At 35.5% G+C, this 16,167-nt stretch overlaps 1 protein-coding gene across 2 annotated transcripts in view; it reads right to left on the bottom strand.

Annotated features, from left to right (window-relative positions):
• Window positions 1–938: 938 nt before the first annotated feature.
• LOC121429770 (mucin-5AC-like) overlaps window positions 939–16,167 on the bottom strand; it is a 42,731-nt gene continuing 27,502 nt past the window's right edge. For both annotated transcript variants that reach the window (XM_041626986.1, XM_041626987.1), the window contains exons 4-7: window positions 9,477–9,629; window positions 8,056–8,213; window positions 5,227–5,383; window positions 939–3,391 (exon numbers count right to left, since the gene is read on the bottom strand). In XM_041626986.1, coding sequence (XP_041482920.1) covers window positions 2,108–3,391; window positions 5,227–5,383; window positions 8,056–8,213; window positions 9,477–9,629 — 1,752 coding nt within the window. In that variant the 3' untranslated portion in view covers window positions 939–2,107. The remainder of the gene's footprint in view (window positions 3,392–5,226; window positions 5,384–8,055; window positions 8,214–9,476; window positions 9,630–16,167) is intronic.

Here is a 16,167-nt window from a genome sequence, read left to right as displayed (position 1 = left end):
ATGTCAATCTCAAGGTATATCTTTCTCACCCAGTCATATACCACATGGGATAAATCAATAGGCCTAAATTCACAAAGGTGGTTTCGAAAACCATTGCTTGATCCCACAATTTATGCAGATATACTGTATATATTATGCTTAAATACCGCATATCATAAAAAAGAAAAATTACCAATGCTGCTGCGCGCTTTTGTTACAGTATGCCAAAATGACGCCTGTCGCAATGGTTGAGTAAACTATTTCATTTATGAGTCCACTCTTTTGAACAAATAGCATGGATGACCACAGCAATAGTATCGGTCATTTTTTTTAAGTACACTGTAAAATTAGCATAAACCATGGGATCAACTGTTTTCAAACCACCTTCGTGAATTCGGCCATTCATTCTACCATCACTTGTCGTTTGGTCCAACACCAGCTTAGTCTAATTCAAGTTTAATTTCCACTCCATCTGCTAATTATTCTGCACTTTGTGTTTAAAATGTAATTTTATTCCAACAGTTCATCTAAAATCCTATCGACTAAATCCATATTTTATTGTTTGAAGTAGACATGAAATGAAATACTCTGAAAATTTGCTTTGCCCAATTGATCGTGGGCCTGGCAGTGGCTGTGCAGCTCCAGATCAAAGAGGCTCTATCCCTTTAATTGTTGAACGCCAAACAGGGTAGCAGCAACTCCCATCTTTGAACATCTTTTTGGTATGACGCTGCCCGGAGGTGCTAGACCAAGTCGATATTAAGCAAAATGGATATAGCTCACTGGGTAATAGACCTTGGCCCCATCTTACAAAGAGTTACGAATTGATCCAATCAATCTCATATATATATATGGAAATCCATCAGTGTCATAATTTCTTCTTTAGGAAATTCGCTCAATGTCCATTGAAAACAAAGAGAAGCATACTGATTTGTCAACAAAACAGTGAATGTATGAATATACGTCATTTCTAGAAAATATTTTGAACAAACATGCGTGTTAGATGTTAATGTTGCTGGCTTTCCATAGTTGCAATTGATCAGATCAATATTTCTGGTAAATGGTTATGTGGTTCATAGACAACGCAGTTGTGGACGAACTAGGATTAGACCTAATGGGAGGAGACCAAACCGAAAGTGGGCGTAGACCATAAGCAACATCCCTCATTAACTTCAAGAATATGAAAGAAAGATAGAACTAATCAAATACAATCAGGGACCTGTGACACAAAGCTTAGCAATGTTCGTGGAACATTTTTTCTACCATTGATTGCATTGACTATAATGTACAATCAATCATGAATCGAGTGTATGATTAATCAATAACCTTTGTGTTACGGGACACTCATCAACTTCAAGAATATGAAAGAAAGATAGAACTAATCAAATACAATCAGGCGCCTGTAACACAAAGCTGTTGAGAGATAAAATAAAATCAGTCAAAGATCTTGCAATAGACAAGTGAAAATTGTTTTGTTTTAACTTGAAAATTACCATCAAAATTGCCAATGGCTTACAGATAGATTTTTGTCCAACATCTCTTGGCTTGTTATGCCTTGCCAGAGGGAACACACTTAATTACTCATAACCCCCCAAAATGGTGAAGATTAACAAGCTAGCTTGACCTCCAAAAAAATAATTGATAACCCTAAACAAGGTTTATTAAGTACAGATATTGTAAAAAAAAGATATGACATTGATTTCTTGATATACAAGCCAATCCATTTCATTAATTCAATATGGAGATCTAGTTCAAAATTACGAGGCAATACTGGCAGTGATAGTATTGAGCATGTGCCGTGAAACAATGGCAGAAAATCTTTGATCCATGCAGATTCTTTTTGTCCAAACACAGATAGAATTCATGTTCAGAGAGATCAATCAACAGTGATTCTTCAAGATTTGAGAAATGTTACCCTGATAAACAATTCTCTTCGTAAAAGGCAAAGGTATCCCTGTATGTCCATTCTCCAATTGATCATAAACTTAAAATATCATGTAAGTGGGTAAGGTGTAAAGCTCCTATAAATACATTATAAATAGTCTTCAAAATCTTCCAGTCGTGACGTACCAATCAAAGGCAATGTTCATCAGGCACTTTGATCAACCACAAGTGCACTTGGTTTCATTCATAAATATAAAGGCGCTGTCGGTTGGTTGTGATAGAGATACCCACTTTGACTAGTCACCGGCATCTGCACGTTGGCTCCCATTGGTGTGGTGTGCAATGTGAGATGAATGTTTGTAACAGGTTGATGGGGGTGGTGAGGGGTGTGGTGGGGGTAATGGATCGAGGCAGAGGGGGTAAAAGGAGGTGGAGAGGGGGGACGGTCAGGTACAAAAGGGGGAGGCGGTGAGTTGGGGATTGGCTCATTTCTTGGCAAGAACATCGCAGGAGCCGGCTGCTGTTCGGCAAGTACTTGTTGCTGTTGCTGCTGATGCTGTTGAAGTTGTTCTTGTTGCAGCTGTTGTAACTGTGGTGGAGTCAGAGGTGCGGGGCATTTCTTGTGCGATTTCTTCTTCTTAACAGGAGTCTTTGATGTAGTCTCATTCTTTGGTGTTGTGTTATTGTCAGTAGAAGCACTTGTTGAAGGACTTGCTGAAGCGCCAGCACTATCATTTGAGGAACTTGTAGTTGCTGATGGAGTGGAAGAAGCAACCTCATCAACAGATGACACCTGACACTCCTCTTGATTTTCTGGAACATTTGCAGGTGTCCTTGATGGACTTGCAGTTGGGGTTCTCGAAGATTCCTGTGTCCTTGATGTACTTGTATTTGGTGTTCCTGAAGACGATGGTGTCCTTAATGGACTTCCGGTTGGTGTTCTCGAGGATCTCTGTGAATCCGGCCTTCTCTGTGGGCTGTCCGCCGGTCTGGAACCACCAGTTGCAGATCTTGGTCTTTCAGGACGGGTTTCCCGCAGTATATTCTCTGTGGAACGGGAAACCCGCATGATCTGCCTACCATCGACTGACCTAGGACGCTCTGCAGAAGTAGGTCTTTGACCATGACTTGACACCCTATTTTCTGTTGACTGTGTAAACAATGCGGCACTGTTCCTTTTTGGTCTCACAACAACTACAGCTGAGCTTGAGGGGGAAGCTTCAGAAGCTCCTGAGCTCTGTGAGGTTGGTATACCTGGGGCACGTCTCTTTTTTCTTTTTGGAAGGGTTGAGGATTTCACTTGTGTTGCTGCAGGTGTGGCTGCAGGGGTAGCACCAACTACTGTATTACTTGAGGAACGTACAAGGGAGTTCCTTGGTGCAGGTACAGGTGTATCAAGGCTCCGTGAGCCACCTGGACTTGAAGATGAAGAAGAAGAGGATGATTTGACGAAGCCTTCTTGACGAGCTTGTTGGGGTAACATAGGAGATGTGAGTGTTGTTGATATTGCTATACTTGGTGTTTTGATCTGCAAGAAAAAAGAGATGATGAAAATTGGCATTTAAACGAAAATGCAAGGTTTTAATTCCATCACGCCGAATATGCGAATTCTATCAAATTCTTAAGAGAGAGGAGTTGCAAAAAACACAATCATTAAAGAGTTATTATCAATCCATCAGTGGATAGGAACTACATTAGATAATAATTTATGAATGATTCATATAGAATTTACAGAAATAATGATAAATCATTATAATGATTTACTGTCATTTTTGGTGTAATTTCAATATAAAAATAAACACTTCATAAGAAACTAATCAGCCTTCTCATTCTTTTATCAAAGTTCAGACGATTATCAAGGAGTTTTGTCAGTTTTCACTGACTAACTTGTTGTCAGCCAATCAGAAGCAAGGATTTTTAGTAGCTTATAACATCTCTCAGTGTAAAGCACTGACAAAAGTCTTCATGAAACACTCCCAGTTTTATTCATACAGGCCCATATTCTGAAGTCGGGTTTAACCTAAACTAAGGTTTAAAGTTGTGGTTTTAGTATGGATAGCCAATAATATTGTTACATAAATCCCTAATGATAGAGATATCACATTTCAGCTCATTTGGCTCTCAAATCATTCATTATTGTCTAGGAAGTATAAATAGATGATTATCTTCACCATGGATGAATCAGGAAAGACCAGTGTAAACAAAAAGAAACATACAACTTAATAAAAAAAATTGACACTTTTGGCTTCCAATAATTTTAGCACAGAGTGAGACCATGGTCTAAGTAAAACCTGACTTAAGAATATGGGCCAGTCTTCTGTCATTTTCAGGAGCATACACTAACCCAACTCTACCACAATATGGCAGTAATGAGCAAGTCATGGATGAAATAGATACATCCCACTGCTGTCGTAGAACAAATAGAGAGTTTTCGCATTTACTACGGAAACACTCTCTACAACACACCGATTCCTTGGAAAATGCAATTAAAATCACAATGGAGAGTTGAGAGGCTTTTGTTAAAAGATGGTGGACCGGTACAGCAGATCATCAGAAGATTTGCACTGTACAAACAATTGCAAGTAATAATAATATTCCGCATTCATATAGCGCTTAATACATCGGAACAACGTCTCTAAGCACTTTATGATGGCCTAAGTAGGTCGTTATTGTCCCACGTCAAGAGATTCTGATTCTGTCCCGGGTTACCAACTTTTGACAAAAGCCTCTCAGCTCTCCATTGTGATTTGACTTGCATTTTCAAAGGATTTGGTGCGTTGTAGAGAGTGTCCCCGAAGTAAATACGAAAAGTCAGGACCAATGTAAGAATCACTATTCAGTATTATAATGCACGTACTAAGAATCTTGCTATAGGATTGGTCAAAGGTCAGTCATGTGTGTGATAAAGGGTAGTTTGGCCATCAATTATCACTCACGCTCACAAACCTGGGTGAGACGTTGAAGTAGAGGAGCAGCCAGCTTTCATTTGACCCCACTCGCGTTGCCGACCAATCTCTAAGGAATAACGTCACAAAAAGGTGACACAACATATGCTCCTGCGACATTTGCTCCGGTATCGATATCCCAGAGGGCATGGGGTTAGAGTCAGGATTGTAATAAGAGTTTTTGGTTCAGAGTAATGTAAAAATTAGAATTAGGGTCTATTTTGTTTGGGGGGTTACGTTTTATGTTTGGCTGAACGTGCATATTTTCCATCAGAGCAATTGTCGCTGGAGCAAGTCACGGAGTCCACCAGAAGGGCGTATCTTACGAACACTTGTATTATGCTATGTAACACACAAATTGCATTGGTACATTGGTACATCCCACCGCTGCCACCATATATTATGTAGGAGTACTCACTGCTTTTCTGTAGGAGTATGTAGTAATTGCAGCAATGATCCCAAAGAAACAACAGACAGCACAGAAACAGATAGAGGTCCAAAGAAGGGTGAGATATTCACCGGGCACCTGGCTACAGGAGTCTACACCAGCATACATACTAGGAGCCTCAAACAGACTGTAAGAAAGACAAAAAAAGTTATTAACAGATGATCAATGAAGTAATCAATTAACGATGTTAAAGCCAATACATGTAATTATTAAGGAACTAATCACCATGCCAATATGTGAATCTTCCTATCATACCAGGGGCTTCTCTTACAAAGATTTGCAATTGATCTGATCAATCGCAACTATGGAAAGCCAGCAAAGTCAACATATGAAATGCATGTTTGTTCAAAAGTTTTTCTAGATATGAATGTATATCCATAAAGTCATTGATTTCTTGACAAATTGGTGTGTTTTCCTTTGTTTACAAAGGACATTTTGCAAATTTCCTGTAGAAAAAATTATGACACTGATAGATTTCCAGAGTTACGACTGACTGGATCAATCGTATCTCTTTGTAAGACAGGGCTACAGGTGGGCTAATGAGATCATATCCCTACTTTCCTTTTTCTTATATTGAAATAAGAGATTTCATATTTTATACAAGAAAAGAGGTTTTTAGCAAAGATTATCTTATACATTATATCAGAAATCAATCCCACTTTACTTTCTTGAAGTATAAAGTTTAAAATTAACATAATTTCATATACTGAATAAAGAAATTAATAGATTGAGTGATCACACCATTGGCTTCTTCATTGCTAATTCATGAAGACTTAAAAAAAACTAAACTTAAATCCATATTTTGTTGTTCGAAATAGACACCGAAAATACTCTGAAAATTTGTTTTGCCCAATTGATCGTGGGCCCGGCAGCTACTGTGCAGCGCCAGATTGACGAGGCTCTATCCCTTTAATTATTGAATGCCAAACAGGGTAGCAGCAACTCCCATCTTTTAACGTCATTTAGTCTGACGTGTCCGGGATCTGAACCCCCGACCTCCCGGATGTGAGACAGACGCTCTACCAACTGAGCCAACACAACGGTGTGACACTGGTATAAGACTACATTATTTCACAAAAATAATCCCAAACTTTATAACTTTATTATTCCTCATCCAATTCAGATAATTTTCTTATGTTTTTGTTTTATAATTTATTCTTTTTAATTTAATCTGTTCAATCAGAGCCTCGGTTACCCTTGTAAAAATCAAACGAAATTTCAGACAGTGGAGAAAAAAGAAATGAATTGAAACGGAGAAGTAAGACACATATAATGCAAAAATCATTTAATCACAGGGATTTTCAGAGCTAGTTTCATGAGGCAAAAGTTACTATAAATAAGTTCAATGTCATACAAGAAAGTGAATAATCAATACAATGGGATCATAAGGAATTAAAACTTTCATATCAAAGCTTGTTTGTTCAATGAAAGTTTATATTGCTCCTCTTTTGAAACTTCTCTCGGTTTTACAATATGGCATGAAATTTAAGTTTACAAATCATTAGAATATTACTGCTTCAATAATGAACTCATTATGTTAAATATATCAATCATAGTATTACTGAACAGTTTATTCAAAGTGTTATATGTGATTCTTTTAAAATCAATATCAAATATTTTATCAAATATTTGATATTTTTTAATGTGAACTGCCACCATAAAATCTACAATAAGTCAAACAAATTAATAGAGGGGTTTTTATTGAGCTTCAAAAACCACACCCTTAGCTTGAGAATGATACTGTCAAAACTGATTACCAATAACCCACTCGAGTACTTGATAGAATCTAGAAGCAATTAAGTGAAAACTTAAGGAAATAGGGAGAAAAAAGGGTTTGGGGATTTACTCATGCATGCATGAGATGTGCAAACTTCCAAACAGTCCAGAAAAATGGTGTCAAATGAAATCTTGTATCTCATTATCTATATGATTTTATAACTTCAAATTTTGACAGTATGAAGAAGAACAGATGAGGAATAACTCTTTCAGATAATTCTTTTTCTTTTTTTACCTTTTGAAGACCAAATTATTATTTTGGCTATGTACAAAGAATTTCTTATGGTGTTCTTTGACGGCTGGTCTCACATTCCTCAATTTCCTTCATTAATTCTTTTTGTAAATTTCACATCATATTGACATTATTTAAGACAAAACTTACATCTGGTGCCTTAATGTTATGATTTACTTTACAGTTGTAATTGCTGATGTGGTTTACGGTACACCATGTGGAGTGTTATAGAAACAGTGGATAGGAGAAGATATGGAAAGGCGAGAAAGTGGAGATTTGAGAGTAGAGTATTCTTTCTTGAAAGCAGTCCTGAAAAGGACTGTAAACCAGAAGGAATGTTGAGTGAAAACAGCTTGAGTAGTAGAGCTGATGAGGATATGCTGGCTTGAGTGGGCGAGTAGAGATAATGAGTAGTAGAGAGACTCGACGTTTGGGACAGGTTGACTGTCCGTCTTCATAGTTTTAGTTGTTGGATGATTGGTTTGATGATTTATTTACTGATATATGATTTATTTCAATTGATATATATATTTCCATTTCAATTTGTTTTCCCCTTAATTATTTTTCATGTATTATTTACTTATGTCATGGTACACTCATCACAAGCTGTGCTTTCTGAGTTGCTACCCCGTTGTTTTGTTCAAGTCCTTCAAAATATATTAATGCTTTTATCGTTGGAAATAAATGTACTTTCATTCATTTCTCTTATCTCACAGGTCACATATTCCTCAAATTCCTTCAGAATTATAATTTTTAAAAATTTCATTTCATACTAAAATTGTTTCCCTTACCTTACAGCTCTGAAATAGCATGGGCTAAACCTCTCTTTAGTAAGATAGCAGCAGTAACAGCTCTTTGGAAAGCTAAGTTGGACGGCCTCACATGAAAGCTCTGCAGTACAGTTTGCTAAACCCGAACTTGAATAGGAACACTGACTAAAATCAACGTGCTGAGGCAAAGACAGATAGAAGAGATATATCATAAAATAACATTTAAAATTGCTGAACATTAAAAGAAAAATGTTTAATTGGAAAGAAAAAAAGAAAGAAAGAACGAAAGAAAGAACGAAAGAAAGAAAGAAAGAACGAAAGAAAGAACGAACGAACGGAAGAAAGAACGAAAGAAAGAACGAAAGAAAGAAAGAAAGAAAGAGGGAATTTATGATTCTGACGATCATGGGATGAAAACAATATTTGAGGGTAATAATTTAATGGTATAACTTTGTTGTATAAAGACAGGACTTCCTGTCAATTGTAGATCTACATGTACTACTAGTATATTACTGATAGCATATCAGGGTCTCGTAACACAGAGGTTAGTGATTGATCGTACGCTTGATTTTCAAGATTGATTGTACATTGTAGTCAATGGAATCAATCATAGAAAAATCTTCTACGATCATTGCTAAGCTTTGTGTTACTGGCCCGGTTGGTAAATTTAAGCGTTATCATGATACTTCAAGAACATATTTTTATTCACAATTTTGAAGTGATGAACACATAAACATCTTGATTTCCCCCTCCCCCACAAAAAAAAATTACTCTCTCAATGCAAAGGAGCTGATCTGAGGCCCGTAACACAAAGCTTAGCAATGATCATAGAACATTTTTCTACGATTGATTTCATTGACTACAATGTACAATCAATCGTGAAAATCAAGCGTATGATCAATCGCTAACCTTTGTGTTACGGGACCCAAGTCCGAAAACTCTCTTCGAGTGAAATGTGCATCTTTTTTACACTTTCACTCAAAAAAAGGTAAAAATTCACTCTTGAAATTTTGAAATCTCATTCCATCTGGACTGGTCCCTCATCTCACTCTGAGGGGAGAGTGATTAATAATAATAGCTGGATTTATATAGCGCTTTTTGCCTGAGGATACAAAGCACTGCTATTGTTACCCTGGCTATAGCTCGACCTACCATTCAAGGAAACAATCCTGCCAGGCACCCATTCACCTCACCTGGATCGAGTGCAGCAAAGTGTGGATAAATTTCTTGCTGAAGGAAAACACGCCATGGCTGGGATTGGAACCCACGACCCTCTGTATGAAAGGCAAGAGTCAGAACCACCAGACCACGACGCACCCACAATTAGAGATCAGATTGGATCCTTTGCATTTATAGAGAGTGAGGTATAAAAAATAAAAATCCTATTATGTTTCAATTTTCATGAGTGATGATATCATATTTGGAAGAAGAATAGGACTTACATGTATTAATGATGCTACAACACTCTCCAAGAAAGCGCCTATGAGTGCCATGAAGATACCCAAGATCTGCAGCATTATACCCATCGCCAGCATCTTCTGACGACCAAATGGGAACAGCATACCCTCCAATGAGACTAGGGCTCCTATAAGAAGCTGGGGTGAAATGAAATATTAATGGTTATTATCATCTACAATCTTAACAAAAGATTGGTGAAAAATAATTTATTTCATTCTTCATTAAAACACATATACAAGTCAATACATACAAGTAAAGAAAAAGATTAACATATGAATACATGGTTGTATAAAATTATAGCATTAAAGATAATAACTTAAAATAAGAGAAAATCAAAACAATTTATGCTGAATGAGGGGTAAAACTTCATATTTTTTGTCCACTTCTGTTTTTGTGAAGAATGAAATAAAATCGTGGTCTGAAGTCAGTCGAGCAAGGAGTGTCACTCATTTGCACCTGCTCGAGGCAGCGTATATCCAACTTACAGACCCAAATCTGTGCCACCAGGGGCCTGTTGCATAAAACTTTTTACCTGAGAAAACTCTGGTAAAGATTGAAAACTAGGGTTAGTCTGATTTCTGCCATTGACTTTAACACACAGCAAAAACTCCGGTAAAAACAACCCGAGTTTTCTCAGGTACAAAGTTTTATGCAACGGGCCCCAGGAGTTCGTAAGAACCCTTGCGTTGTTTTAATTGCTTCGCTTCAATGTCCAGCTGGTACCAAGCCTAACTTGTTTGCTTGACAGCCAATCACAGCTTGCCATTTAGCATCCATTGTCTAGTTGGGTTCAGTTATATAATGTTTTGCTCTAGCGTTTTAGTCATTTGTGCGATTTTTTGAGTGCATGTCGAAAAGCTTCAGTAAATCCGTTTTTTAAGCTATTTTTCTAAATAAAATCAAGGAATTCAAAATAAGCAAAACCTGACTGATAAACATGGTCGGAAGTTAGCAATTCATTAGTTAATCTACCAGAATTCTTGTTGATACTGATCATTTCTCAGTGTAGGTTGTACCAACAGATCATTTTTAAAGTGTATTTGGCGATAAAAAGTGAAAATCATACAATGTACAGAAATACAATTTGAATAATTAAATATTGATTAAGTTTATTGACAGAAAAAAAGAGGAGAGTAAATAAATGCTGGGGGGTTGAAAAAATCATATATGGATAGAAGGGGATCACAGTAAAACAGACAGACCAATCAAATAAATTAATGAACAATCAAATATATTCATTCAAATACACAATTGGGTTAAAAGTACTAGTCGAAAATCATACCGGTACTAAAATATACAGTTGAATATGAAAACCTTCAGTACTGCCAGAAAAAAAATGACTTGAAATATGGAGCAGTTTAATCAAAGAATAATTTCAAAGCAAAGCAAAATTTTGTCTTCTTATTATTACAAACAGCGTTTTGATGTTACTTTTTAAACTCTCATGTGACATCATAGAAAATCATGGATCTAAATAAAAGTACTTTAAACTTTACAATCTTTACCCCCCCCATGATTGAGTGTATCAGAGACACCGTTCTCACTACCTTCCTAAAACTAGTTTACTGGATACTAGTTTAAAGTGTAGTAAGAACAGGTGAAGTGATCTTCCAAACCAGTTCAGAAAACCACCTCCCGATGTAGTTTTCAAGGTCGCTTTGCCTTGTTAAACTGGTTTTAGAGTGAAGACACAACCGTTTTTGCAGGTGTAGAATGCCAACGCTGCGGTTTCGAATTTTGTGTCACATCACTGAGAACATTTCCATAGCAACAACATTGCTTTACATGAAGTGATTTTGAAAACCACTTTCGTGAGATCAAGTGGGAACGCTAGCAAAGCGATCTTCAAAAGTGGTTTCCAGTAAACTAGTTTTAGAAAGCGTAATGAGAACGGTGTCAGACAGAGAGAAAAGAAAGGGGGAAAGGCAGAAAGGAGAGTGAGATCAAGGTCTTTCTGCTTTTAATAATCCTCTCTTTTTTAATAAAAACAAGCATTCCTGCTCTGTCATGCTATTTTTAAGTAATCCTTTAAATTCCAAACTTAACCATCCTTTGAATGTTAGATCATAATCAAACACACATGACCAAGAACACAAAATCCATATTTGGCAAGAGAAACATTGACAACAAGAAATCCTGATTTGGCCAAGCGGGTCTCTTAATACTGGGCAGAAGACAAATCTACTGCGGGGAAGGATGAAGTATCATGCTTGTTGCCATGGCAACTAATCAGACAAATACATCCTGGAGGGGTGAGTATAATGTTCTAAAATACATTCTGGCCTAGCGGGGTCGGATCCTCGCCAACTAAAATACATCACTGGCACATCCATGGAAGCCAATTTTCCAAATTCCGGGAACCGCAACTTTGGGGTAAATCCCATGCGTAGAGGAACGAGGAAGCTTGTTTATTCTTATCTTGTTACTGACAAGTTAATGATCTTGATGGTCGTTCAAATCATTTCCAATAGTGCTTGAAGTTTGTTGGTAAAAGTTTGAGTATGAGTTAAAGTGATTGGTTTTAATGTTACCTTTAAAAAATGTGTTTTCTAATGGCTGAGAATAGTTTAAAGAAAGTTGTCACTTTGCAAGTACAAGTAGTGCAAATATTATTTAATACTTGAAAACAAGATCATTTTGTTCGAACTTCCCCTATTCACAATGACTCACAATAGATTTTAAAAAGAATCAGTATTTATTTCTTGAATTGATATAAAACTATAGTCAAAGAATATACAAAAAACCTGTGGTGAAGATCTGGACCTAATGGACTAATATTTGAAAACTTTACGTAACAATTAGTTCTTTAATCTGCCACCTATTTTTATTTGTTTGTCTTACGGTGAGTGAGAATAAATACTCAAAATCACAATTAACAACCTTGCACTCATGCACTTCATTAAATATTCATGAGTTTTTCATGAATAACTAAACCTTATTAAGTCATCCAAAGGCTACATTTTGTTTTGTAATTTTATTTTCACGAATCACAGTGTTCTTTTCAGTTTCAGAAATGTATCACCCGACACCCAGAAAAGAACATTGTGTTTTTCATTAATTACTTGGTGCAATTCTTGTCTTTGTTTTTGTATTAAAGTAAAAAAATATTGTTTGAGACAATAATCAATTTATAAAGCAATTGACCACTAAATATTGTTTAAAAAAATGGTGGATTTGCCATATTGAGTCTAATTTGAAAAGACTACAAAAAAGAAATTAAAACTAACAAGTAATAATGACCTCATAAACATCAATACAGATTTGCATTATCTTATAACTTAATCATTATGAGCATCGTATAATCCTATGACATTAGTTGTAGAGTCCTAATTCCAGCATTAATATGACCTTGTCTGATGACTTCTATCCTACTTTACGCTAATATATATATCTACTCTGATCTGACCTAGTTATCAAATTGATAATCTAATTGAGGTTGTTTTGCTTTGAAATTCTCTCAGTATGAGAAATATGAATGTTCAATCTCTTCACTGGTGATATGAGAAGGCTACTCTCACAGACATCTTAACTAAAACTTTCAGAAAATATATTTTTATGATGATGATAAACAGCCTTATTTTGCAGATTGCCATGTATCAGTTAAAAAACATTCAAAGGTGCCGGCTACCACAGAAAAAACCTGGGTCACATTTGCTCAACAGTGGCTGTATAGCCAGTCAAAAAAAAGTCTTTTTGTTCATTTTTATTCAAACCACCTATAATAGCTGGGACAAAAATGTTAGAAATGTTAGTTTCTGACTCGCCATACGGCCGCCGAAGAACAAATGTGACCAAGGTATAAGTTACACACAATTCACCCAGCTGATGGTATACTAGTATTTGAAAATATCACTATTTTGCTTTATGAAATAATTCAATGAGTTTTAATCTGAGTTTTCATTTGTTCAAGCAATCTGCTTATGACAATCATTCTCCAGCAAATTGTAAATGTGAAGATCATTTGGAAGTAGATCATATTTAAAGGACAAGTCCACCCCAACAAAAACTTGATTTGAATAAAAAGAGAAAAATTCAACAAGCATAACACTGAAAATTTCATCAAAATCGGATGTAAAATAAGAAAGTTATGGCATTTTAAAATTTCGCTTATTTTCAACAAAATAGTTATATGAACGAGCCAGTTACATCCAAATGAGAGAGTTGATGACATCACTCACTCACTATTTCTTTTGTATTTTATTATATGAAATATGAAATATTTTTATATTCTCGTCATTGTCATGTGAAATGAAGTTTCATTCCTCCCTGAACATGTGGAATTCCATTATTATAACATTTTGTGCTTCAGGCAAGGAGGTCCTAATCGTCAAATTCGTAAAAATTGAAATATTGTATAATTCAAACAATAAAAAACAAAAGAAATAGTGAGTGAGTGACATCATCGATTCTCTCATTTGGATGTAACTGGCTCGTTCATATAACTATTTTCTTGAAAATTAGCGAAACTTTGAAATGTCATAACTTTCTTATTTTACATCCGATTTTGATGAAATTTTCAGCATTGTGCTTGTCTGATTTTTCTGTATTGATTCAAATCAACATTTTTCTGAGGTAGACTTGACCTTTTAGAATGATATTTTATTTAGTCCATTGTGTTTTCTCTACCCCTAAAACAAAGTAACCAATATATCATGCTTGTTTATGTAATAAAAATTGTTTTATGCATTTGTTACGAATGCTGAAGAAAACAATAAATCAAATCAAATCAAAATAAATTGATATGATACCAAAATATTGTTTGTTTTAATTAGAAACACTTAATAAATTTTTATGAATAAATTATAATATCAATTAAACCCTCTTTAAATTCTTGAGAAATCAAACACAGAAAAGGAAGGAAAATATTAATAAAAGAAAGTTGTACAAACTAAGCAATCTTGACTTTAATTGCTTGTCGATTTTATGGAACACAGAACATTTTTTAAAATAACAGTCCCCTCAACAATAGAGCTTCAATCAACATTGTACCAACCGCCAGAAGTCCAAATAACTTGGTTAGCATAAATTGTATTCAAAGCGGAATAAAATCTTTTTCTGGCCTGTTGCTAGGCAACCCGATACTCTCTTCCCCTTGAAGGATACCTAACGTGACACAGACAGGATAAGAGAAACCTTATCTCCAATCTATAAAGAATTTTGCTTTCAATGATTTATTCCATTTTACACTCTGCAACCAATCTATATTGATGTCCATATTATTGATAATTGCAGATTTTGCACAAATGAACAATTGCTAAAAGTGTATTTAAAAGCTGTTTACAAATTGACAGACTGCGCACCTGGCAGTGGCATACATTGTATTTGACATACGTTCAGGAATAATTAAAGTCCTCAGTAAGTAAGTAAATGAATACCTATAAGCATTTCAACAAATTAGATAAGGAACAAAAACTTGTGCCAAGATTTATTTGGAATCTGCAAGATATGATAAAAGTGAGTCAGGTTAGGCTGAAATGAAGTAGGTGAAGATAATGTCAAACTACATGTATACATGTGGTCATTGATCTACAAGTAAATGTGATTTTCATTTCCATTACACAAATTTCTAGTTTTTTATATTCTTTATCATAAAGAATATAATGGTAAACAAAAGCGCATACATTCATAATTCCGAAACTTCGTTATTCCGAAGGTTAGTTATTCCGAAGGTTTGTATTTCGGAAGGTTCGTAATTCCGAAGGTTCGTTAGTCCGAAAACGAAGTGAGGTTTGTAATTCCGATGGTTCGTTAATCCAAAAAAGAAATGAGGTTCGTAATTCCAAAGGTTCGTTAGTCCGAAAACTAAATGATTAACTAACCTTATTTCGTTTTCGGACTAACGAACCTTCGGAACATCGAACCTTATTTCGTTTTCGGATTATCGAACCTATGGAATAACACCACAAATGTTCGGATTAGCGAACCCTTTTACGTTTTTGGATTAATGAACATCGAGGTATAGGCAATTTACGTGTTTTGGAATTACGAACCTTCGGAATAAAGAACCTTCGGAATTACGAAGTGTAACCAAACAAAAGCTTGTGGCAGGATTCAAATGACAGTATGTCAGGAGTACTTCATGCTAACATTTTATCTACTTTACTGTGAAGCATTATCTTCAACCATTAAAAAGTTATAACATAGAAGTTAATTTTCATCTTTGTTTTTTATAAAAAAAAAAATTGTTTTAACCAAAAGTTTGATTTTCTACAAATATAAAAATTTCAGTTATGCTGTAAATTGGCAGAGAAAATGAAACACCTGAGATTTGTTTAATTACTTTTCTTGTTTAGTTACTTTTCTAAGAGACTTAATAATTAAATTCAACCTATAAAAACCTCCAAAGAAAATCATTATCTTGGTTGTTTTATCTAACAAGTGGAATGCCTCTGGCCGTCTCACCTGCATCACACGGTTCAATATAGCAGCAGTGCTTGACTTTGAATACTACTCTAACTCGCACAAGATGTTCAGTGATACATGGTTACCCTTATGTCCACTTTTTATGAACTAGACCAATAAACTTACAGAGATATGATGGTTATTCAACAAAAAACCCCAACATGGCCAAAGTTCATTGACCTTACATGACCTTTGACCTTGATCATGTGACCTGAAACTCGAACAGGATGTTCAGTGATACTTGATTACTCTTATGTACAAGTTTCATGAATC

The sequence above is a fragment of the Lytechinus variegatus genome, chromosome 16 (assembly GCF_018143015.1).
Source record: "Lytechinus variegatus isolate NC3 chromosome 16, Lvar_3.0, whole genome shotgun sequence".
Taxonomy (NCBI): Eukaryota; Metazoa; Echinodermata; class Echinoidea; order Temnopleuroida; family Toxopneustidae; genus Lytechinus; species Lytechinus variegatus.
The sequence above is the reverse complement of the archived record's forward strand: the minus strand, read 5'-3'. Positions and strand labels throughout refer to the sequence as shown.